Source organism: Gobio gobio, assembly GCF_949357685.1.
Source record: "Gobio gobio genome assembly, chromosome: 22".
Taxonomy (NCBI): Eukaryota; Metazoa; Chordata; class Actinopteri; order Cypriniformes; family Gobionidae; genus Gobio; species Gobio gobio.
Window position 1 is genome coordinate 42,229,349 of NC_137118.1, and position 27,301 is coordinate 42,256,649.

General features: G+C 38.3%; 1 protein-coding gene across 7 annotated transcripts in view; it reads left to right on the forward strand.

The window, feature by feature from the left end:
* Positions 1–26,705, forward strand: part of pitpnm2 (phosphatidylinositol transfer protein, membrane-associated 2) — a 91,288-nt gene extending 64,583 nt beyond the window's left edge. For 2 of the 7 annotated variants that reach the window (XM_079804983.1, XM_079804984.1), the window contains exons 9-26: positions 984–1,033; positions 3,534–3,778; positions 4,939–5,128; positions 5,554–5,673; positions 7,461–7,684; positions 10,802–10,980; positions 12,466–12,636; positions 14,112–14,249; positions 15,617–15,781; positions 17,546–17,797; positions 19,288–19,436; positions 20,147–20,263; positions 20,351–20,467; positions 20,621–20,769; positions 20,849–20,998; positions 21,550–21,733; positions 23,184–23,312; positions 23,397–26,705. In XM_079804983.1, the coding sequence (XP_079661109.1) occupies positions 984–1,033; positions 3,534–3,778; positions 4,939–5,128; positions 5,554–5,673; positions 7,461–7,684; positions 10,802–10,980; positions 12,466–12,636; positions 14,112–14,249; positions 15,617–15,781; positions 17,546–17,797; positions 19,288–19,436; positions 20,147–20,263; positions 20,351–20,467; positions 20,621–20,769; positions 20,849–20,998; positions 21,550–21,733; positions 23,184–23,312; positions 23,397–23,738 (3,071 nt within the window). In that variant the 3' untranslated portion in view covers positions 23,739–26,705. The remainder of the gene's footprint in view (positions 1–983; positions 1,034–3,533; positions 3,779–4,938; positions 5,129–5,553; positions 5,674–7,460; positions 7,685–10,801; positions 10,981–12,465; positions 12,637–14,111; positions 14,250–15,616; positions 15,782–17,545; positions 17,798–19,287; positions 19,437–20,146; positions 20,264–20,350; positions 20,468–20,620; positions 20,770–20,848; positions 20,999–21,549; positions 21,734–23,183; positions 23,313–23,396) is intronic. The other 5 variants (XM_079804986.1, XM_079804987.1, XM_079804988.1 and 2 more) reach the window with 3 other exon arrangements.
* Positions 26,706–27,301: the final 596 nt, after the last annotated feature.

The window sequence follows — 27,301 nt, forward strand, 5'->3', positions numbered from 1 at the left end:
CTGGAGAATCCTTTATTTGAGGTGTTGTTGGTTCTTTGTGCTGCGATTCGTGATCAGACTTGGACCAGGGCTCACAAAGCCCGACGTCCCAGGACTATGTGTTTTCCAGGCGTGTGTGTGTTAGTGATGTGTGGTTCGCGGTTATATCCACCGATCGGGTGGGCCAAGTAATAAAAAATTGCGGGTGGATGAGAGATAAATCATTGTGTTTGTTTGATAAAGACATTTTGCGAGCCCTGTGGGCGAATCATTCCGGTTGCCGTTTCCCACACGCTTTCAAAACAATTCCTCACGTGTACTCATGGGGGAGCTGAAGCTCATTATAATATGCAAAGCTTATCCAATCATAGCAGTGGGCGTGTACTTCTAAGTCTTCAGTGCGGCACGCCCATAAAAACCGATCGTTCCATTAGAGAGGCTCAAAACCAGGGCAGAAAATAGCCTATTACTTATTCATTATGATGTGTTTGAATGTAAAAACCACGCAAACGTCATACATTGACCTCAGACAACAGTATACTTTTAAAAAAAAAGCCAGTTCATGACCCCTTTAATGTTTTTGAAAGAAAACTCTTACGCTCATCAAGCCTGATTTTAGAATGATTCGAATGATTTCTGAAGGATCATGTGACACTGGAGAAATAAATCATATTTTAAAATATATAACAATAGAAAGCATTGTTTTAAATGGTTTTAATATTCCACAATATTACATTTTTTTCTGTATTTTTGATAAAAGAGATTTCTTTCAGAAACATTAAAAATAGTAATGTTTCCAAACTTTTGACGTGTACTATAATTACTAATTATTTTAATATCATAATCTTGAATTAATAATTTAGTAGTTTAGTAATAATAATAATATTTTGTTCTTTTTCCTTTTTTCATCAATGCAGATTAGTTTCAGAAAGAATTATGAAGCACGTGGATGTTTTTTCTTGCATTAAGCACGTTAATTTTATGTTTCAATTTTATGTTTCTAGGTGACTTGTATCAAGAATCTGGGACTGGCGGCGTGGAGCGACTCAATGAGGTATGTCTACAATTGCGCATTTTCATAGAATGCTTTTCCATGAACATTAATCGAAATATAATACAGCACAAACATTACATAACGCACAGCAGTGGTGTCGTGTTGTTAATGCAACTGCAGGAGTGAAAGATGCATTGATCTGTACTTGTGCTAATGGAGCAAAAATTCTGCCATGGTCACGCTGTGTTTATGCTGACGTAAAAAGAGGGGGAAAAGCATTAAAGCTTCTCTGAGGGTACATTATGCAACAGCTCTTTCAGTTAGGATCAGTGCCACACTATCACAGAACAATCCGTATGACCTTTCACAAAATGAATCCGCATCGCTGCAAAGGTTGGCTCATTATGTAGTCATAAGGTCAAGTTCTCATGGTGTGAAGGGTTTCATGGGGACGTGTCGAGGAAGAGCACGATCAGGGCTTTTTTAGGATGATCTCAGTGCTCTTTAACTCTGGTCCGCAGAGACCCAGGTCCATGCGGCGCTCCACCGTCCGTAGGCGTCGGTGTTCAGCACGCAGACGCCCAGCTGTGAGTCTCAGCGACACGTATCTGTTTAGATCCGTTAGAAGTGTAGAAGTTATGTAGAGTCAAAGGTGTTTTCCTGTGTTGTTGCAGATCTTCATACAGATTGTGTTGTGTTTGCATAGAGTTTAGCTGATCTTTACTCTGAAATATAGCACCTTATGATCTCAGATGTAGTATTTTGTAAAGTGGACACACGTTAGAGATGTAGACAAGTAGTTCTTCTTTTACCATGGAATAATCTTCACTAATCGGACAGTGATGTCTACTTTGTCTTTGTTTCTGGAAGTGTTTTTCCCATTGTTTTTGTCCTTTTTGTTCTTAAAAAAAATAGTAATTAATTAATAAAATCAAAAATCAAACAGCTCATAGGCACATTTGAAAGATAATAGCCTGAATGGTATTTTTTTAATCTAATCACAATTATTTGATATAACAGCAACCAGAAACATTTTGTTATAAATATACATGAATTTTAGTGAATGTATATTTATAAACAATACAAATCATTTAGCAGTTTGTGAATGTAATGTAGTCTAGTTTCATTATTCATTGGTTTCACATTTGCATAATTCCAAACATGTTTGGCCACTAGTCACTATATTTATCAATAATAATAATTAAAAAAAATAAATAAAAATAAGATGTTTCTAACAATTATTTTATTTAATCATATAAAAATACCTCAATTGTAGTAGTGGTAGTATTATTATTATTATTATTTTTTAAATCATGTATTAATAAATGTATTTATCAGTATTTCAGATAATCTTAATATTAATAATGTATTTATTTAGAAAGATTCTATTATTTTATCAATAATTCATTTATTGAAATTATTTTAATAAATTATTATTAGGATTTTATATATATTAGGGCTGTCAAAAGATTAATCGCGATTAATCGCATCCAAAATAAAAGTTTGTGTTTACATAATATGTGTGTGTACTCTGTTAATTGTTATTTATATATAAATACACACACAAGCATGTATATATTTAAGAAACAAATATTATTTTTATATATAAAACATTTATATTTATATATATTATAGATTATATAAATGTATATACAGTATATACATGTAAATGTTTCTTAAATATATACATGTGTATATAAATGTGTGTGTATTTATATATATAAATAATAATTAACAGAGTACACACACATATATTATGTAAACAAAAACTTTTATTTTGGATGCGATTAATCGCGATTAATCTTTTGACAGCCCTAATATATATAAAACAAAATTATAAAAAATAGTTTAATTCTTCTTTTCCTTTGTCTACATTGTCTTCTTTTTATTAGTATATTATTATTAAGAATATTATTTAATAACAATGTAATTATTCATGCCATGCTACCCTGTTCAAAATCTGTAACTGGCATGAACAAATCAGATAATTAAACAACCCGTGCATAATAATTCTTTGATATTGAGCACAATCATAATTGTTCATAGGCGACATAATGACAGCTGTAGAAAAAGACTGTACTTATGAATGTGAATGAACTGCTCGCCTCATAAACCAGCACAAGTTATGTTGTTTTGTACAAATTTCATCATCAGAATATATTTTCTATAATATATTAGATATATTGAATAATATTAAATGATATATTAGAAATGACCACTGCTATATTTTATGCTCTCACACTACAACACCTTAACATTATCTAATGCAATATAGGTTGCTAATTTTAGCTGTGGTCATCTGAGGAGCCACACTGGGTTTCTACAGAAGCACGTGTCTGCGTTTCTCATGGTAGGTCTGTCTTGAGAGATTTGTGTTTTCTATCGATGGAGATTTTGAATAGGATTTTAACTTCCGGAAGACTTCTGTTGCGCTCTGTACCGTGTTGTTCATTAGTAAGTCGTCCTCTTTCACAATAGCATGCTGTCACGAGTGTGTGTGTGGATGTTTTAAATGAACCGAATGCAGCTGTAGAAACAGCTGTCCAAATGTGTCCCTCAGGACGGTTCCTCACAGCAGTGCTTACAGCCGTCCAAGATCCACGTCCTCCTCCTGGTCCTGCATGGCGGAAACATCCTGGATACGGGCAGCGGAGACCAGAACAGCAAGCAGGGGGACGTCAACACCATCGGCAGCGCGTTTGATGCTGTGATGCGGGTTCATTACCCGGCTGCATTGGGCCGCATCGCCATCCGTCTGGTTCCCTGTCCGGCCGTGTGCGTGGAGGCCTTCTCTCTGGTGTCAAAGTGAGTGTCAAACACACACACTCGGCCCATTCAGCAAACTAAACATGACCTCTGGTAGTCATGAGGTACTGTTGGGGAGTAACGAACTTAATCTAGCAACAGTTCCAACTTTTCAACCTTCTAGTAGCATAACAAATATTGCTTAATGTTTCAAGAAACTCTGCATGCATTCATTCAAAAAGTAATAATTTATTAATTTATTCCATTCATAATAAATTAATTTAAATAATATATAACGTTTTTAAAATAATAATTGTATTATTATTATTAATAATAAATAATTATAATCAATACTTAACATTTTTGGTATAGAAAAATACATTAGAATTAGAATAGATGGATTAGAAAAAATTTAATTATTGCTTAGTAATGTTTCTAGAAAGACCCTGCGTTCATTCATTCATTTCAAAATAATAATGTGTTAATAATTTAGTCATTTTAATGAATAAATTAAATAATTATTAATAATGTATTCATTTTAATGATTGAATGAATAAATAAATAAATAATTAATTAATTAATAAAATATAATATAATATGTTTTTAAAATAATTATTGTATTATTTTTTTTTTTTTAATTTTTGGTATAGAAACAATTAGAATAGATGGATTAGAAAAAATATAATTATTGCTTAATAATGTTTCCAGAATGTCCCTGTGGTCATTCATTCATTCAAAAAGTAATAATGTGTTAATCATTTATTCATTTTAATGAATGAATGAATGCATTATTAATTAATTAATTAATTAATAAGATATAATATATTGTGTTTAAAATAATGATTGTATTATTATTAATAAATAGGATTATAATCCTAATCCTACATAACTATATTTATTTGGTTAGAAAAATGCTGCTGTTATTGCAGTGAGTAACTTATAATTATTATTAGTTATCATTATTAGTTACATTGCTGTTGATATTGATTCATTTAGTGCATTTTTGAAAACACATTGCATTGTGGGATACAGTTCTGTGCTGTGTGCTCTAGTTGTAAACTGCACATTTTGGCAAATGTAGTAGGTCAACCGAGTACTGCATCCATAATGCAGAAAGACTGGTATGGTAGTATGCCACTCTACGTGCTAATTTAGTGCATATAACTGTTTCTCGCTGGTAATAACCCAGCATGCTCTCTGTTCCTGTGTCCTTGACACAGTTTGAGCCCCTACAGCTATGACGAAGGCTGCCTCTCCAACAGTCAGGATCACATCCCTCTGGCCGCCCTGCCCCTATTGGCCACCTCTGCACCACAGTACCAGGACGCCGTGGCAACGGTCATAGTGCGAGCCAATCAGGTCTACGGTGACTTCATCAAATCCCTGGAGGGGGCCACTTTCACTGGCCAAGTCAGTGGTTTGGGTTTTTCTCTTATGTAGTTAATTACAGATTAGAGCAATGGAAAAATTGTGTGGCAGTGAAATATGCGTCTAGTTTTAGTTTGTTTGCTGAAGCGTCTTGAGTGTAAAAATAACTTTTGGGATAAATGTGGTTTTCTCACTGAATAACATCAAATGAAGTGAGATCACATTTGTCCGCGTTTGCTTTCTTTACAAATGTGTGGTTTTACTGTGAACAATCGAGGCTGAACATCATGCAAACATGTCACATTTTACGAATAAATCAAAACAAAAATTATTTTCCTGCAGAACATTCAGTTTCACAATCACATTTTGTAGGATATTGTTTCATCTTTAAATTGTTGTTTATGCCACTTGTTGCCCATGCACATGACTTGTGATGTAATGTGTGTCTGTCTGGTATTTGTGTGCAGGTGTGTCTGATTGGTGACTGTGTTGGAGGGATTCTGGGATTTGATGCTCTTTGCAGCAGCAACATCACAGTGTCAGAGAGTCAAAACAGCAGCCGACGTGGCAGCATTGTCAGTGTGCAGGTGAACACACAGATTTTCACACACACACACGGCCTGGTCATCCAGGGATTAATTACCGTTAAAGATAGGGTAGGCAGTGTTTTTCATAAAAAAAAATGGTAATACTGGTTGAAAGTCTCTTAACATCCTGATAGCATTAATAATAGAAGTGGTCAAAATATATATAAAAAAAAAAAAATTACATATCTTCTGTGGATGTCTAAGGGTGTACTCACACTAGCCAGTTTGAACCGTGCCCGAGTGCGTTTGACCACCAAAGCGCGGTTCGTTTGACTAGTGTGAGTGCTCCGAACCGTCCCCGGGCGCGGCTCGATTAGCCGGCCCTGGCCCGCTTGGAAGAGGTGGGCCAGAGCGCGGTTCAGTTGGACTCGGGCGCGGTTCGCATGCAGTGTGAGCGCTAACCGTGCTGGAGCACGGAACAGCTGCGCGCTACTATCAACATTACGACAGCAAACACCAAACTATTACTACTTGGATACAGTTTCCAATTAAATCAAGTATATTCACGTTTATAACGGTCCTGGTTCTCACCTCATTGATGAACATGAATTGTAGTTTGCGAGTAAAGCTGCAAATTCCTCCGTCAAAGTCAGCTGCCTCCGTAATAATCTTCTGATATGTGCAGTGCAATCAAGTGAAAATCGCTGCATGGCATAAATGATAAATGTTTTAGGCAGTCTATTAGCGAAAACACTTTTCTTCCCGTTTTCTTCAAAACAAAAAGTTGCATCATGAATGATGTAAGCGTGCTCCGGTCCGGTATGTTAAGTGCAATGTGAGTGCAGGCCAGCGGGGGAGTGGGGAGGGGGGACAATCGCGCTCGGGCACGGTACAAGGCAACCATGCCTAGTGTGAGTACACCCTAAGTACCTCAAATTCAGTCCGAATGCAATGACCACTGCAACTCCCTGAAACGCCTTCTTCCAGGTACGTACACGTCACAAGGTATACGCAAAAAGTAAAAGGGATGAGGCCTGGTTGAGTGGCATTAGCAGTGTGTTGTCATCACATGTCCAAGAAACGCTGTTTTTCCTCCCTAAATCCAAACCCCCTTTTTTCAGTCTTTATAAGGTCGCCAAATGTAGGAAACTGTTTTTTAACAGTGTTCCTCATCAGTATAACCACAAACTTTTGTTGTGTTCTCACCATTTTTCTAACTTCCTTTTTTGAACCATGCTGTTTGAAGCAGGTCAGATGTTATTAATGACAATTATAACATCACATCTGAAATGTAAGAGTATAAAATAAAGAATTACCACTGTGAAACGTCCTCCACAAGTCGTGTTTGTGAAGGTGGTGCAGGTTGATCAACTTGTTATTATCGGAGTCGGCAAACTGACCCCATAGTTAGTGTAGTTACTGTAGTGTTTACAGCTCCACAGGAAGCCTCCAGAGCTGGTACTCGCCATTTATGGTAAGGGCTGTTACATTTCTGACATGCACTGAGGTAGACCAATTACAACAGACTGGGGCCGGGTGACAAATCAGAGCAGACTAAGTTACCATTTGGACAGCGGGTGAAAACAGGTGCTGCAAGAATGTAAATGAAGAGTTTTTGAATTCTAAAATTTTTATTCTAGTTGACCCCATTAACAAAATTATGAACATTTAAATTTGCATAATTCAACCCGTTAAATAAATGACACGAGATGAGATAAACTGAATAATTTTTAATTAGTTATAAAACTATGTCATTTACTGTAATGCATCAAATTCTTTAGCATAAATATCCTGTTTTCCTTCATATGACCCCTGTGATAATAATTGCTGATTGACTTCCTCCGCAGGACAATGACCTGTTGTCACCAGGGATCATTATTAACAGCACTCACTGCTCGGGTTCTGGCTCGGGGTTGTCTCTGGAGGGCAGTCGGCACCTCAGCCGTAGTAATATAGACATTCCACGTTCCAGCGGGCCGGACGACCCCAAAAAACAGCTGCCCCGGAAACGCAGCGACTCCTCGACCTACGAGCTGGACACCATCAAACAGCACCAGGCCTTCCTGACCAGGTGAGCCACAATCGTTCTTTTGTTCAGTTTGTTTATCATTCTAGTGAACATATCTGTTTTATTAATCATAATTATGTGCACAATGGACGGTTTTCACAGACTGTGATGATGCATTTCCATAGTAAATCTAGCAAAGGGGTTTATATCTGTATATTTATAACACTATACTTTGTCTTTTATTACGTTGGCATTAATTTACGGATTAATTAATACATGTGTAGAGTTGCTATCTTATTTGTGATCAAATCAGTCTTTTTAGTCAATTATTTCAAATGTATCAATGGGGTTCTTCGTTATCATAAACTTTTTGTTTATGAAATGATTTTTTCCCCCACAAAATTGTGAGCTCTGCATTATAAAAAAGAATATATATATAATTTTAAAAATGTATATTAGTTATTAGGGCTGGGTAAAAAAGATCGATTTCTTGATTTTAATCAATTCTCATTTTTTCAAACCAATATTGATTCTTAAAATCGATTAGTCATCCTGTTTTCAGTTGATGAATGAACGGAACATTGTAGCGCGCCTCCCATCCAAAAAATCGCAATGATCTTTGTGCTTTGTTACTATTGATATGAAACAAAGTCTCAGATTTCAAATTACGTCCATTTTATTACGAAATTCAAAAACATAGATACCGTTTTGGCGCTGTGTCGTGAGATCGCTCCAGCTCAGCTCAAGAGAAGCGGCAGCACAAAGCTCAGTGAACTCACCCCTTTTTAATACCAATTACAGTGCGAAATAAACATGAATTATACTCATAAACATGAGTACAACTTACTGGAATCCGTGTCATGTCGCATGGAATCACTCAAACAGTGTTTCAGCCGTGGAAAGACGTCAGTAAAACAGTTTTCAAACAAATGTTATGTAACATCACATTTACCTCAGAAAAAACATATCCAGTTACAGGGCTCTACATAGCGACCATTTTGGGCGCATTTGCGCCTGAAAATTACTGCGTGTGACTGTGAAAAAATATTTCGGCGCACCAGTGCGAGTGACCCGATCGATTCTCATGAATAAATGTAGCCTATAATACAATCGGAATAAAAACTACAACTGCCAAAGTGCATCAACACTGACTGAGCAACAGTTAAGTTTCGTTCTGCGATCGACTGCTTGTCATGCCTTCTGTCAGCAGAGCATGTGCAAAAAATGTGTGCAACGGACCACACTTCACAGATTGTTTACTAGGTGAAACGGGTGTGAAGGTGTGAAGCAGCCATGCGCACATACCAGACGCCTCGCGCTGATGTTTATTTGCAGCCAAATCCAAATTAACTAGAAATACCACATTTGGATTATCATAAACAAGGTCGGAAATTAACGGGGGCTTGGGGCAAAAATGCCACCAAAAATGAATTACTAAATAATAATTTAAAAAAGCCCCTGTATGAGTTCTTGATTTAATCTTTAAGCTATCAGCTTCAGTCCACAACTTTTCTCGTGTTTAAAAATTACTAGATGTATAAATGAGAGTACATCATGAATCCATTTTCCAAACCGTGTTTTTATCTTACCCTGAATCACTACGGTACACATATAATAAGTGTTTATATTCTTACTATTTTATTCCAGTTTGGACCGCAGTGCTGCGGAGGAGCACAGTCCCTGTGTGACTCGCCATAGACACACACAGAGAGAAGTAGATCCGGCTGAAATGTTCTTCCGCGAGACGCATGCAGTTCTGTTTATTAGCGCCAGAGCGCCAAAAGTTACGGACTGCTATTGCTCCGAGTTGGCATGATTGCAAATTTTATACTGACCTTGTACAAAAGTCCAATAGACAAGCTGATGTTAAGTAACAACGTTTTAGCCACAATACTGTTTATTTCGTGAAAATCAAAACTACACCAGAACTGTTGCGCATCTCCAAGCGGTTTGATTTGAATGAATCTGCGTTTGAACGATTGAATCAATGACTTACACATAGACTTGACGCCACCTACTGGCGGTTTTATTTTCATATTTATACTTTGCATGAAGTTTTTATTTAAAATATCAAACTTTTAAAGTTTAACTTGTACATAACCCATTTCTAAATTCAAAAATGTATATTTAAAACATTCATACAACATTATACCCATGAGCTGCGCGTGTCCCGTCATCTCAAACAGTGTAAACACCACTTCAGATAGAGCTGCTGTGCCACTTCTACACTGCAAAGATGGATCTTTTGATGCTGATTTAATTAGATTGGTAACAGTCGGATTGTGTCGTATTGCTCTAACTGAATTTATTGTTTAAATTAACATTTTAAAAACAACTTTTCTATTTTAATTGAAGAAATTGATAAGATGATCCATATATTTATTAAGATTAGAAAACATAGCTCTTATAATGGTAAAAATGCCCCTGGACATTATTTTAAAGGGACAAAGATAGTCCTGTAATGGGAAAGTTATAATTGGAATGCGTGTTATTGATCAGAAAATGCTCCTAAATGTTTGACTGTGCTCCTAATTTTTTTAAATTAGGAGCACAAGTGCTCCTCAAGAAAAATGTTAGCGTAGAGCCCTGAGTTAACTCATAACTCGTTAGTCAGCTAGAAAAATTAACTCTAGAGGAGCATTTTGCTAAATAAATGCACCATATTACATATTCATTATAACTTTTAATGTTCTTCAGTATTTAATGCATTTTGAATCAATCTGGCAAGTTTGTATGACAGCCACCATTTAAATGTTTATATTTCATATAACTTTATTATTATAAAAATCAGTAGTGTAATTTGTGCTGTATACAAATCAGTTAATTTTTACCTTCAATATTATAGTAGGCTAATGTAGTCTATAACTGACTCCCATAGTTTACAACATTAGTTCAGAGATTTGTTTTCCTTGAAAAAATTTGCCATGTATTGTACCTGATATATATCCAAAAGTAATCGATATTGAATCGAATCGGAATCTAAATCAAATCAAATCAAATTGAAATCTTGTGAATCGAAATCTAATCGAATTGTAAAATTTGTGTCAATACCCAGCCCTATTAGTTATAGATATCTCCTGACTTTTCCTGACATGTCAGTTTTCCCTACTTGTGACTGTAATAATGCACAATAATACAATTGTAAAAATGTGTATAATAATGTAAATTTTGTATATATAGTCTGCACTCCAGCGTTTTGAGGAACGATCCGGGTTCACGTCGGTCCAGCAGCAGTACCATGCTGGAGGGAGGGGGCCCTCTGGGAAAGTTTGACTTCGAAGTGTCCGACTTCTTCCTCTTCGGCTCTCCACTAGGCCTGGTCCTCGCTCTGAGGAAAACTGTGGTCCCTTCTTTGGACGGTATGTTAACCTTCAATACTCTTATTATAGTTTCTAGTGGAAGAAGAGTGATGAAAGAGAATGAAATCCTGCGTGGGTTGGATGCCAAAGCGATCATTTAAAGTGTGACTTCATCTAATGGATTACCTGGACTGTGTAATCTCTATTGTTCATGCTGTTTTTGTTCCTAAGTTCAAACCTTTTAAAGGCTTCAAACATATTAATCCTAAAAGCAATTTAAATCAGCCAGCAGAATTCTAGAGATTGTTTTCGAGGGCTGATGTCACAGAGGAAGCGAACAGTATGCTGATGGGAGATTCCCGATCCAACATATGTCATGTAGAGCGCGTCAAACAAAACATAAACAAGGAAGAATGTGTTGAACAAAATACTGAAGGCATAACGTCCTGAACCACCAACAGCAACGTTATTTTTAGCTAGTTTATGGTGAAAGAAAATACTGAAGTACACTACTGTTCAGAAGTTCATCAATGCATTAAATTAATCAAAAGTGACAGTAAAGACTAGCCTGACGTCGGCATACTCAGATTCTAGTCAGAAAATGAGTCTGATGCTGCTCCATTGGGCTGTGATTATGGGGCGTGTTTCAACCGAACCAGGAAAGAAAATGCCTCTGCGCTCAATTGGATAGACCTACAACCAATCAGAGCATCGGAGCGATGCATAGTTGTCAACAGAACTCAACTGCACACACGCTGGAAAAAGTAGAAGAAGAAGATGAGTGTAAACGATCTTTGCCGGTGTTGTAAAAAGAATTTAAGGATACACAGAGTACTTGCCTACACGATCATCATTTTTGAGAGAAATAGTAAAGATGAACGCATATACGAACAAGTTCTCCGTTTAGGATTAGAACGAATTCAACCCAAGCGCTCTTTGGTGACGTGGATGATTACGTTACTGTTGATCATCTGTCCATCATCGTATAAAACCCACCCTGATGATTTGATTGGTCTGAACAGCTCTGGTTCGAGCATATTTGCTCTACAACGGATCAAGTCCAGACCGAACTTCCCGACCTCAAATGTTGTGGGCGGGGCTAAGTTCGGCTGAGTAAAGACATTTGTAATGCTACAATAGATTTCTATTTTCTATTCATCAAAGAATCCTGAAAAAGGATTTCTGAAGGATCATGTGACACTGAAGACTGGAGAAGTCTTGATCACAGGAATAAATTAAATTTTCCAATATATTCACATAGAAATTGTAACAATATTTCAAAATATTACAGTTTTTACTGTATTTTTGATCAAATAAATGCAGTCTTGGTGAGCAGAAGAGACTTCTTTCAAAAACTTTAAACAATCTTACTGAGCCCAAACTGTTGAACAGTTGCGTGTAAATGCATGATTCTACTTGAACTATAACAAACCAGCTGAGAATTTTTTAATGAATCTTATATATTTTTATGAATAAATGTACATTCTAACACCAGAATTTGAGATCAATTTAACATTATTTTTATTTTGTTCTTCCTTCCTGCAGTGGCTCATCTTCGTCCGGCGTGCCAGCAGGTTTACAACCTGTTCCACCCCGCGGATCCCTCCGCCTCGCGTCTGGAGCCCCTGCTGGAGAAGCGTTTCCACCTGATGCCACCGTTTAGCGTACCCCGCTACCAGCGCTTCCCACTGGGTGACGGCCAGTCTGCCCTGCTGGGTAAGAGTGGAGAGATTTCTCAGTCAACACGTGTACCTGCTAAGACCCGGATTACACCTGGTACACTCTCGGGTGATCGGATCACAAGTGGTCAGGCGAGACAGATTGCTGTTTTTCACCTTGTATTAACATGTGTCCTCTGACCGCTCGTGATTGGATTTAGAGGGGATGGTCTCTTGATGTTGTGACTGCATACCAGTGTTATTTCAGTATATTAAAATACGATTATTGTTTTCATTAACTCTTTCCCCGCCAGTGTTTTTTATCATTTTCAAAAAAAATGAATGGCCCCAAGAATAATTTGTTGCTGAACATTCAATATACCAAAAGAAAGAACAGACCCTCTGCTTTTAAACAACAAAAAACATTCTAGCTTCATGCATTCTTTTTTATCAACACTTGAATGTGGGTAAGTTTCATAAAAAAGGAACATTGTGAGCAAAAAGATGAGAAAAGCATGTTTTTTTCAAAGACTACGTCCGGATCTGATTCATCCATGAGTCCATCAACACCCCCAAAGCTTCACAGTCCTATAGCTCATCCTGGGTCGACATCTCATTGAGTAACATTAGGCAGTTTTGATTTATATGCTATTTAATGTTGATGACCGTGTGATTTTACATGTGCATCTGCTTACATACGATCGCTTGTTTCTGCTTCTTCGTCTGTGTTTTAATCCGAAAATTCTGTACTCTTTCAGAAGATGCGTAATAGCACCCCTTAGCATAACACAAAAAGCCGGAAATTTCCGTCGATGGTTGGGAAAGAGTTAACATTTCAAAATCTTATTTTTATATTTTCTGTTTTAATAATTTTGTTGTGTTTGTCATGTTTATTAGGTTTGTATTCATTTTGTTCAGTTTTAGTTCATCAAGTTAAACTAAATGAAAAGGAGAAATGTTGCCTTGAAATGTTCTAATGTTCTGAAATATGTTTTAGTTATCTATAATAACTGCTGCATACATCACTCATATGTAATGTCTCACTGCTTGCTGATCACAATGCAAAATGTGCCAAAAAAAAGCCCAGAAAGCCGCACATTACTGGCTAGCTTACATGTTTTATTGCAATGGATGATTGACAGTTAAGCAGCCGGTCTTTTGTCCAGGATGCATCTGGACATCTTACAGTAGCTTTTACACTACAAATGCAATGTGGCCACATGCATTTTAAGCTATATCAGATCACAAAGCATTTTGGACACCATTTACATCTGAGAAGTCATGATTGTAAGCAGGGCCTACATGTGATCGCATGTGTATTTAAGCAGGTATTTTGTTGGTTTAGTCTAAAGAAGCATCGTCCATCACTGCAGTTCTGGCGTGAGTTTTGCTTCACGACTGGTGTTCTCGTGCCTCGGTTTGTGTCATTTCTGTCTGTTATTTGTCTTTATTTTCTGTTTCTTTGTCTCTCTCCCCTTCACGTCGCTCTCATGTCTCCACGTCCCTCATGCCGCTGGGTTTGACATGTGGCAGTGGAAACCATCCAGAGTAACCCTCACCTCCTGTTGGAGAGTGTGAGCTGTGCTGCCCAGCGCTTTCAGGATGGCATCAGCGAGACTTCCATTCCCGTCCCTGTGCTCAACTGGCAAGCCACGCCGGCCCCCGCCGAGTGTGTGTAGCCATTCCTGGTTTCTTGCTTCCCTTTAGAGTAAACTCCCTGTTATGTGTGTCACCCCTGTGTGGCGTGTGCCCTCATTTCACATAATCTGTGTTTGTGCGTCTGCTTTGACATTGATTCTCTCATTTGGGCTTGTTGGTTTTGAGTTTTACTGTGATTTCCTGCCACTGGATGCTGCAATGTGGAACTGATGCTATTGAATTTAGAGGCGAAGTGTGCATTTCTTCAATGTTAAAGGGATTTTTCCTATCCTAATTTAATGTAGACAATTATAAGCCAAACTTAAAAAGAGTTTTATATTTTACCACACAATCAAAAGAAAAATCATACTTTACATGACAGTTAGGCATATTTTCACCCCCAATACAATAGATGTCGATTTCGTTAGATTCTTTATTGCGAGGTCAGGGTTAGTAGTATAGTAAAAATTATAGTAAAATTACAGTATTATAGTAAAAATTACTGTAACACAATGCATGTTTTTAAATCAGCGTAATTCTAAGGCAGCACAACAAATACTACCATAATGTATAAATAATTTAGAACTTATATATATATATGCACTATATATATATATATATATATATATATATATATATATATATATATATATATATATATATATATATATATATATATATATATATATATATACACACATACTACTTATATGTATATATGATTGTTATGAAAATAATAGTCCTAAAATAGATATTTCTTTCTCTTGATTCTGGTGTGAAATATAACCTAGGGATGTTGAAAGATTTCATGAGTGGTCCAACCTATGGGGAAACCTGTTTGGAAACCAGCACTAATTTTGCAGTTCCATTCAATGTGACTAATACTGCAGAAATTACACACTCCACCTTTAAAATGACATTACGGCAAGAATAATAAGAACAAATGTAAATTCAAGCTTGACTGATGACAAATCCTGATTCCAATGATGGGCTTGCATGTGTATTTGGTAAATAATGCTCCATGAGTAAAAGCTCTCCTAAATTCCTCCAGAATGGAAGAAACGGATTAAAATGGACTCAGGGGCAGTATTTACTTCTCTTTGGACTTGTGTTTGTATCTTCTTTTCACTTCCTTTTATCATTTTGAATCAAATGGCCCTTTTACAAATGTATAATGATGCATCATTAAAGCTCTGATCCAAAATCTAGTGAGTCCGCAACACTCCCTTGAGCACACCTACGATGCTCTCTAGATATAATGCTGTCTATATAGGCAGCTCACTAGGTTTTGGAACTGAGGTTTAGTCACTACTGAAAGTTGTCAGATTTCTGGGCCCTAATTTCTCTGTCAGTTCCATTTCCTGGCCCCTGTGAGTAATTACTGGTTTTGGTTCTTACAGCGGACGTGATGCAGTCTCACGGCATTATGTTTGGGGATCACTCCAATCCTTCATCTCCGGGATCCATTCCAGCCTTCCGTGGGGCCCGCAGGGCCAGTGAGACCAGCATCGCCAGCCAGGTGTCGGGATTAGCGGACAGTTACACCGCCTCCAACATCGCCAACAGTAAGTTAACACATGTTCTCACTCGATTAGGTCAAATAGAATAACAAGAAAAAAGAAATCAACACAATCTTCATCAAGGCTGCATTTATTTGCATCTGGACATATTAAAGTAATATATAATTTATATAATATATTAATACATATAATACAATAATCAAAATTACAGTAAAACACTAATATTGTGAAATATTATTGCAAATTAATAACTGTTTTATATTTAAATATTTAAAAAAAGTAATTTATTCTTGTGATCAAAGCAGAATTTTCAGCATCTTTACTCCAGGACCACATGATCCTTCAGAAATCATTCTAATATGCTGAATTGCTGCTCAAGAAATCTTTTTTTATCATCACCGTTGACAGTTGTGCTGCTTAACGCTTAACCGTGCTAGATTTTTTTTCAGTAGTCTTTGATGAATATAAAGTTCAAAAGAACAGCTCTTATTTGCAATAGAAATCCTTCCTAACATTATAAAAGTCTTTACTGTAACATTTGATCAGTTTAAAAAGGCTTATTTGCCCAAACTTTTGAATGGTAGTGTCAGGGCCGTTTTTAGGCATAGGCAAACTAGGTGGTCGCCTAGGGCGCCATCAGATGAAGGGGCGCCAGTGAGCGTCTGGCTCTACATTTTGGCAGGGGTGTGTGTAAAGGGTGTCACGGCCACCCTGAAATATGATTGCCACCACCACTGGTTCCCTCAACACTATTGGGCTAGAGTACTGTCAATCAGATGATTCCTATATTGATAAGAGGACTGTCAATTACTGTCTGACTGACTGTTGTTTATAGAGTTTGCATTTGGAGTGCTCTACAACACCATTAGAGCTCGGTCAATGCTTTGGCAAGGAATCGCTTTTTTAACCACACAATAAAGCTAAATTCAAAGGCCAAAAAAAACCCCAGGTACAATAAAAAATGCACAAATCTGTATTTTGTTAGGGCCGTATTTGTGGCAGTCGAGAAATCACACTGTGAAATGGGCAGATAACGTAATATTGCTCCGCGTGTATTGTAGAAGCAAGATATGACCACACTCACTTAAGCATTTCATGATATATTATTATATTTTGACTCTATAAAGCTTTCTGCACCTCCAAGTGTGTGTTTGCGCCAATGCATTGTTAAAAGATCAGTGTGTTTGTCCCATATAAAACTTTAATGGCCAATTTAAAAATTGTACAATAAAATGTGCTAATTCACAACATTAATTACATCCTTTATTAATCCGCTTTGTCGAATTTAACACCTTTACGGATGGGGTCGAAATGCTGAATTGATTCATTCAGTTCTAATAGTGCTTAATGCAAGCAGTGTCGTACAGAGGGCATAGCGTCGCGTTATTTAAAGGGGAAGTTCGAGCGTCAATGAGCAACATGGACCGCACTGAATCAATATTTATTCTTGTTACTGTCATGTGACCGATCAAGCTTTCATACGTAGTTTGCGGTAAATTTGAAAACATTTCCAAATTGTATATATTTGTTAATAAGGATTACATTTCCAAATGATATGTGTATGTATTTGTTAATAACGATTCAAATTAATACCAGTAATACCATGTTGCTTTTTAAGATTTGGCTGGGGGGTGCCAATAAGGATTTCGCCTAGGGCGTCAAAATGGCTAGAAACGGCCTTGGGTAGTGTGCTGCAAAAAAAAGCAGCAGGAAAAACATTTGAATGCTGCAAATATAGCTAGGATCTATCGTATATGTCATGTTCACCTTTTGACTACTGTTGTTTTGATGTTGTTGTTTTTTCTCTAGTAACGCAAGCATGCCAACTTAGGCTCTCCAAAAAGCTCAGTCTTTTGTCCCAATTGGCCCTTCCCTATAATAAAATCAGCTCCCGATGCTCCTCCCCCAAATCCTGCAAAGCACAAAATAAGCGGCAGGTAGTAAGGCAGGATTCCAGCTGTTTGGATGATACAGAGCTGAGCATCTCTCTAGGCTTTGAGCCCTCACCCTCGCTCGCCTCAGACCCGCCATCACCACGTGTCCTGCTGGACATCGAGCAAGGTATTTGGAGCGTGGGTAGACGTCCGGTCAGAGGGTCTCCTCGACCCTCCAGATGCACCCGCTCTCCTGTTTGCCTGCGTTAGTTTCTACCATTGCTGCATTCCCTGCAATCCCTCCTACTGCCTGTTTTTAGCCCTCCGAATCTTCAGCCTGTTTTCTTGCTGACCTCCCCAGCGCTGACGCCTTTGTTTTCTGAATTCATGCCCCCATCCCTTAAAAGCTCAGCGCTGGTGCTCTGGTTCTTCATCTCTGGAGCCCTGAGCCGCTCTGGGTTTGCTCTGGATGATGAAGACCTTCTGAAGATGCTTTGAAAGGTCTTGCTACCATTATCTGGCTGTGCGTCATGCTTATGGCCTGTATGTTTTCTGTTAGCGGTCGCTTATAGATAAGGATGGGCAAGCAACTTTTTTCAAATTTAAATACTTGTTTTTTAAAATACAAATTTTTATTTTAAAATTAAAATTTTCATAAATTAAATTATTGTCATAAAATTGTTATCTTTATTATATTAAAGCATTATTATATATTATATATATATATATATGAAAAATTATTATTTTATAATATTATTTATTATATATATATTTTTTTAAATAATATAATTATATTATTTAAACAAATCAGCAGGATTTTAGCTGTTTTGTGGTAGTAAATATTTGGGTGATTTACTACTAATTAATTACAAAAGTATAATTTTTATCTTATTATTTAAATAATATAATATAATACTTTGATGATATTTCAAGCTAGGTAGAAAAATGACCAAATATCAAATTTGCGTACGGATTGGGGACATGAATTTTTACCTTTTTTTTTAAGTGATACCAAATTAATTTGACTTTAAGTACCATTTATTTCAGGTCTGTTCCAAATTAGTTTTTAATTGCATTTGGACATGAGTGATTCCCTTTCTTTTTTTTTACTGATTCATTTAAAACTGACTCTTTTGTTTGTGAATCAGACTGCACTGCTCACGCTGTATGTTTAGTTAAGTGAGGACATTGCAAAAAAAAAAAATTATGTCTGTATATTGTCTTTATTCACCACCCTCAGTCTTCCTATTCAAAATGGAACCAGTTTTGAATAAAAACTGGTTTTCAATTCCCAATCCTACTTGTAGAGAACCAGAGGCGTTTGCAGATTCAAGAACATTGAACCCCAATGAAAAGAATTTCAATCCAAAAACAGGGTTGTGTTCTTGAGTGTCTTTGCAATGGGTCATGGGAGGAAGACGACGAGAGATGTGCGCTACAGCCTCGCATGGCCCAGTGCACATTACAAAATGACAACTTTCCATTTCTTTCCTTCCTTTTGAGCCCCTGAAGCAAATCTGCATCATATGTCCTCGTCCTGTCCTAGAACCAGCATCTGAAACATTCATGAATTATGTACAGATGAAACCGAAATCTTGAATGGTGTTTGAACCTGCCGTTGTAGCGGTAATGGTTTGGACGGGCATGACTGAATCTCTCATGTTGTTTCTCCTGCAGTCGCTGCACGCTGGTGGGGCACGAAGCGCATTGATTTCGCCCTGTATTGTCCCGATGCTCTGACTGCCTTCCCCACCGTGGCTCTACCTCACCTGTTTCACGCCTCCTACTGGGAATCAACGGACGTCGTGTCTTTCCTGCTCAGACAGGTGAAGATTACCATATGGTTTAAGATGATTACATTATTACATTTTTGTTAAAGGAATATTCAGGGTTATTTTATCTTTAATGCAATTATTCTACAAAAGCAATTGATCTTTTACTGAAATTAGGCAAATATAATGTAATTTTAATAATGCTGGGAAAAATGTATCTTGATTAATCGCATCCAAAATAAAAGTTTGTTTGCGTAATTTGTGTGTAATGTGTATAATTATTATGTATGTGTGTATATATATATATAACACACACACATGCATGTATATATTTAAGAAATATTTGCATGTATATATTGTATATATAATTTATCTTATATAGAAATAAATATTTTTTTCACATTTTTCTTAAATATATACATGCATGTGTGTAGTTATTTTTATATATATACACACACACACACACACACACACACACACACACACACACACACACACACACACACACACACACACACACACACACACACACACACACACACACACACACACACACACACACACACACACACACACACACACACACACACACACACACACACACACACACACACACACACACACACACACACACACACACACACACACACACACACACACACACACACACACACACACACACACACACACACAGTACACACATATTATGTAAAACACTTTTTTTTTAATAATGTTTGTAATGTTTTATTTTTTTTGGCTCTTAGGTAATGAGGCATGAGAATTCCAGTATTTTGGAACTAGATGGGAAGGAGGTTTCCGAATTCACTCCGTCCAAACCGCGGGAGAAGTGGATGAGGAAGAGGACCCATGTGAAGATCAGGGTGAGACGTCTACATCTCTAAAATCTCATGTTGCCATTGAGTGCATTACAGGATAGTTGCTTACGTTAAGATGTGTTTGTGTTGAAGAATGTTACAGCAAATCACCGCGTGAACGATGCCGTGTTTAATGAGGACGGCCTTCAGGTAGTCATGGGTCGCTTCATGTATGGGCCGCTGGACATGGTCACACTGACAGGAGAGAAGGTTAGTGCCCTATACGCTTTGGTTTGTGTAGATCCCGGATACCCAGTTAGCCCATTCAACTTCAGCCTCTCTTCAAAATCTACTTTGAAGTATTGTTTTCCATTGGCATCTTATTCGATTTTAATTTCATCCATTTTTTTTGCTCTTTTCAAGGTGGACGTCCACATCATGACCCAGCCTCCATCCGGTGAGTGGGTGTACTTCAACACAGAAGTGACCAATAGCAGCGGCCGAATTTCCTACGTGATTCCGGAGAGCAAACGGCTGAGCATCGGAGTGTATCCGGTCAAAATGGTGGTCAGGTACGTCATAAATGTAAATGTTTTCTGCACATAAAAGGTTGTATTTTCAACAAGTGAACAACGTTCTCTCTGTCCAAAGGGGCGACCACACATCTGCTGACAGTTACCTGACAGTGCTGCCGCGTGGCACAGAGTTTGTCGTGTTCAGCATCGACGGCTCTTTTGCCGCCAGCGTGTCCATCATGGGCAGCGACCCTAAAGTACGAGCAGGAGCGGTAGATGTGGTCAGGTGAGAGCTAGTCTTCATTAATTTAACCCTATAAAGCCTACAGGGATACGCACATTTCCATGGCCTCTAAATTATCAACATGATCAGAACTGCTGAAAAGCCTGTTTGACACAATTTATGTCCTCGTCCACCTTCAGATCTTTTTGCTGTGAAATCTTTACTGATTGTATAAAATAAATGTACGAATGACTTTTATACTGTTAGTAATATTTAAGATGAACACTCTCATTGATTCACATTACAAGCAATCAGAATTTCAGCTCACTTTCTGGCCATGTAAATATCAGCAACTGCACCAAATTTTTGAAGTTTGGGCCTCTGAATAAAACTAAGGTGTTTGAGTATGAGCTCCATATTCTCTCTATATCATACTATATTAGCCATAAAAGACAACAAACATATATGCTAATGTTTTAGAAAATGTTTTTGATTTTATATTTTGTGTAAAGGTTAAAAAAAAGTTTTCAATAATTGGAATATTTCATACATCAGGCTGTACAGGGTTAATGAAACTCATCATTTGTAATGTGTGCTGTTCTTGACTGTTGCAGGCACTGGCAGGACCTCGGCTACATGATAGTGTACGTGACGGGGCGGCCAGACATGCAGAAGCAGCGTGTGGTGGCCTGGCTTTCACAGCACAACTTCCCTCACGGGATCGTGTCCTTCTGTGATGGGCTCGTACACGACCCCCTCCGACACAAAGCCAACTTCCTCAAGTCTCTCATCACAGAGGTGAGAATATACAGCGAGAACCACCACAAACGCCTCCTTTTCTGTACCGCAGGGGGTTGTGGGTAATATAGTACTGTCATTTACAATGCATTAATCCTGAATCAATATCGGGAAAAAATCCTCAATATTGATCAACAGCGTAACAAAAGGTTTCAAATTTGAGGATGTAAATACAGCCTAATGTAATTATCAAACAATAATTACATTTTTTTTAATAAACGTGAGCACTTAATTAATTTAATTAAAAAAAGCTGGGCTGTTGCACGTTCTACAGGCTCACGGTTTCGAAGCAGTTTAATCAATGAATACCACACATTTATGACAAGCGATTACTTATGATTTACTGTTAATGAATTATGAATTGATGTTTTGTACTGTAGTATGTTGTAAGATGCATATTTCTTTTGAATGAGCAGCTGGAAGTAGTAAAGGCATTTCAAAATAAGAATCCCGGTGTATTTCAGGCTTGTTTATAATTAAAATGTACATTATGGAGAAAAAAAAGTCCCCCTGTAATCAATAATTTGATCATCTTTGATCATTTAAACGTTTTATGAATAAGCATATTTGTCCCACCTACACTCACTCACACGAGCTCAGAATACTTGATCCACCTGCTCAACTTTATTGTAGTAAATGCTACACTATGGCAGTGGAAATACTGGTTTAATTCAGCCATATATGTTTGAACCAGAAACTGATTCAGAATAAGTAGAAGAGGGAATTAGAAGTCGATGTATCAGAATGGTAATGCGTTTTATATATCAATCTACATTGGACATATAACGCTAATTGATATGATTAGAACGTCAGTGGAGAAAGGCATGTAGTTCATCATAAAATAGTAATATACATAATTTTCATATTTCACCCGCTATATTGCTAAATGTACCTGGTTTTTCATATGGGGATAACCCAGCTTCTCTTTAGACTCCCCTGCTTCAGAGCGGCTATAGTTAATGATATCCACATGTTGACGTGATTGGTTACAAAATGTTTGTGACGTGGAGAACAGTTGTAATTTCAAACAGGTTTCACTTCAGTTTTAAGAAGAAAATACCCAGCAATGGTGTTGACTTAGGAATTTGCACATGGTTTGTCTTATAGACAATATTTAAGAAACCACACAGACACATTAACAACATTAAAAACTTGATTTTCACTACAGGGGGTCTCTAGTATCTTCTCTCTGGGTCATCCATTTAACACTTAGATTGTATAGATTTTACTAGTATCTGCACAATATTATTTAAATGTATTATCATATCAGCAAAAATGTATGTTTATATTGTAACATTTGATGGTGTGCACCAGCCTGTTTAATTAACTAAAAGAATCACTGATACGTTTGTTCTGTATGGACTTTATTTGTGCAGGTCTTAAAAATCTCTGTGTCAGCCTTTGCTCTAATATACGTGAAATGTATGATTGAAGATCTGCTCTTTTGTAGGCACACATGAAGATCTTCGCTGCTTATGGCTCCACGAAGGACATCTCTGTGTACACATCACTTGGGCTGCCACCATCACAAATCTACATTGTGGGGAGACCAACAAAGAAACTGCAACAGCAATGTCAGGTATGTTTACGTGCAGTTTTTTCCTCTACTTTTTTCCCACAAGTTTTTCTACACTCTCACTGAGCCGTCACTCTCTCTCCACAGTTCATCGCCGACGGCTACGCCTCTCACCTTTCCCAGCTGGAGTACAATCAGAGGTCGAGACCCGCCAAGACCGGCAGCGCTCGCATGGTCCTCCGGAAAGGCAGTTTCGGGCTGGGCGGCAGTGGCGACTTCTTACGGAAGCGCAATCATCTGCTGCGCACAATCTCCTCGCAACCCACGTCCTCAACTCCGCCCGTGCAGGTAGGCCGTCCCGAACGTGCGCAGAGCCAATCGGAATGCGACCGCGAGCGGGCAGAACGTGCACAGAGAAGCATGAGCATCGCCGCCGGCTGCTGGGGCCGGACCAGCAAACTTGAGGGCGGAGCCCTGAGCCCCAAATAGGCTCCTCCCACCGGGTCCAAATTCTGGAGGCATTCATTAGGCACACAGGCTGCAGGAACAGTAGGGGACGGACACGATGGAATCTCACAGTATTACAACAGACTCTGTGAGCAAATCTCACGGCATTACTATTGTTGCATGGGACATTTTTTCGTTCGATATTTAGTTTTAAGGTTTTTTTTAGACCGGCAGCCAAACATTTTCCAGAAATCTAGCGCCTTAAGCATCGCTCTGGGTCATGGCCCTCGCCTCTTGACTTGATTGAATGTACTGTTGGGACTGAAAACACGGATCGTTGGGTGGGTATGGACTCTTCCCGCTTCCTCTATCATTCCCCAGACTTCCCTTCCGGTGTCCGCAGAGATTCCCACACATGTAAATACGTGCCTCCTCTTACCTGCTCAGGGCAGCCATGAACTCGAGGAGCTGATAAGACCCAGAGGCCACTTTACTCATTCGTTTCCGTTGGGTCGCCCCATCCTGGCAGCCTCTCCGAGTCGAATCGCAGCAGCATTTGGCAATAAGGAAGCCCATCACGCCGAACTCCGTCTGCAGGTCATCAGAGGCCTTAACTTCTTATTCAGAGCACGAACAAACTCTCAAAGGAACAACAATCCCTTTACAAGGCCATCTGCTTGCAATACCTCCGAGACGCCACCTCGACACGGGCTGCCGGGTCACCTTCCACGTTTCTTTCTTTCTTTCTCGACTGCTGTTTCGTTAACGTCTGAGCCACCAAACACCGGTCGCGAGCACACGCCACGTCTGCTGAAGTAAAAACTTTCCTGCTGCTGCTGCCGTCGTCGTGGAGAGAGTTTCCCATCGAGGACGCGCCACGTGCGGCTCGCTGTATCTGCGTGTTTGATAAAAGATTTCGCTCAATAATTTCCTCTCAATCCTTTGCACTCATTTCTGGGCGATTGGACTCGCTCGCCCGATACTGCCGACGGCCAAAACGAATTCATTTCGAAAGCTGTAGTTCTGCAACTGCATAACCTCATTGTTATTTTGCACTAGTGGAATAGTGGAGGTCCTTGTTACCATCTCACGTTCGCGTGTAGTACATGTCCCTTATTATTTATGGCAGGGTATCTGTGCGATTTATATAGTTCTCCGGAGACAAAAGAAGGCCAGAAATGTGCCAAAAGCAGGCAGATCATAGGAACCCAAACACGTCCAACGTTACCGATGGATTGTAGCAACGTTTCCCAAGCGTTTCCATGGCACATGTATAATGTTTTTAAGATTTTAGATCATTTTAGATCAACTTCAGTTATCTATGATATTGTCCATATGTTCATATGTAAGTGATTGAGGTATATAGAAATTGTGCTTTTAATTTTTAACAGCATGACAAAGTCGGGTGGAGTCGTGAACCGTACGCGGTCTGTTTCTATATATCATGTCATGAACACACTGGAATAGCCATGCTGCATGTTGCGGACGTATTCTTCTAAGCGAACTGGGAGGCTTCGAACGTGGCCTTTGTCTGGAGTGGATGTTCTGAACCGAGGTCTGAATGGGACTTCAAACAGTGTAGATACTGTAAAAGATGTAAATTTCACTATAATAGGATACGTTACGGTCAGAATTTATTTATTTCTGTAGCTTCATAAGATGATGGATATTTCAGGTTTGACTGTATTTCATGTGTTGCTTTATTCTTTTGTCCAACAGTTCCGAAATGCTTCTTTTAACGGACCAATGACGTGTCTCCTTGTGCATAATCGTTGATAGTGTTTCCGTAGCAAACCTCTAGATGACGCAACCACCGCCACCGCACGGACAATCAGTTCAGCGAACAGACAACATCCCCGAGCGTACCGGGCAAGGAGCACACGCACACCTACACATGTACAGACGCTCAGTCTCTTCTCCTGCAGACGCTCGGTTTAGCGCATTGAAATTTCCACGTAATGTGAACTGGAATTGTGTGGTTCTGTGATAAATTCGAGTTTAAATTGGTGCTCTGATATGGCATTTGGACTGGTAATGCATCTAGTTCAGTACTCGACATCAGGGGCTGAAAGGTTTGTCGACTTGTACCACTGATATCTAGGTCATCTTAATTGTTGGTTTATGATTTGAACGTTAACCACTGAACAAATTCTCCGTTATATTATTCCACACACTCTTGCCATCTGAACTGACACTTTTTCCTGTGTTCAAATTAAGCTATTTTTCACCAATGTTGAGGAGTTTCATTTCCGAATTGTTGAGATTAAGATTCAGACGCGTCGCAGGGAATCATACGGCATTGTGATCGACAATTGTGCCACAGATTTTACACGGCAAACATCAGTTTAAACATCCGCGGCCTTGCTTGTAGGCCAGTGTACGAGTATTATATCTTCAGATAAACCAGATTATAGCCACTTTTGTACTTTGCATGTCACAGAGAAGCTTTCGTACACTTTCCTGTATTCTTCAATAATGGGCCACACTACAAACCCCCGATTTATAGTCATTAAAAATATGCTGTTGTCTATATAGAACATCACATCAGTTGTTAATACCAAATATTTCAATGATATTACCCTAATTCCAACCATTTTTTTAAATCCTGACATCTGAGTAACGGCATTACATTAAATGACGTTAATATAAATCAATTGAGATCAAAGTACTTTTGACATGTAAATGCTGTCTAATTGGTGTGCGGGTGTTTCGAAACACAAGCTCATTGGATGAAATAAATATTCTGAAATATCCTGAAACAATCATGTTTTGTGCCCATTTTATTTGTTGCCAAAACTTTCCGATTGCTGTACAAATCATTGCAAATGAATCACTTTCCCAACAACTTTTCAATGATGAATGGAGACGTGCTGCAGGTTGATTTTACACTCCTGTTGACGTACTGATCTGGACTGACTCGCTCCTTTACAGTTTTCTTACCAGGTCGGTGGTTCAGTGCTCTCATGTGTATAACTGTATGTACTGTGGATTAAATACAGTTGGACAACTGCAAGTCTTCTGTGATTTATAATGCTTTATGAATGTATATCATTTTTTTTATATCATTTTATGTATGTTTAATGTATATATGTACTGTAGGTAGAGATGGATGTAGGTATGGATGTACACACACAGTACGTGGTAGGGATGCACGATATTAAATTTCGCCGATATGATAACATGTTGATATGCGCCTGCAATAACTAACTAGGGCTGTCCAATTAATCGCAATCGCGATTTGAGCACATGCGATTTCTAAACCGCATAAGGTTGCGATTTTTATTTACCTTTAATTTACCAGGAAGTCTCATTGAGATTAAAGTCTCTTTTACTAGAGAGACCTGGCCAAGGTAGCAGCCATACTGGAAGACAACATTTTAAAATGCAAGAAGTACACAATAGAACAGAAAAATTAGAACATAGTATCCTCTCAACAAAAACAATCACAAGCCTCTGTTACCACTCTCTTTGTGATGCCTTTAAATTCACCAATTAGACACAAATGTGTCTAGTTTTAGATATTTTGCTAATGATTCCATCCCCAGGGTGCGTGGTAGGAAAATGCAGTTTTCCCCAAGGGACATTTAAAAAGCAAACACTTGGAA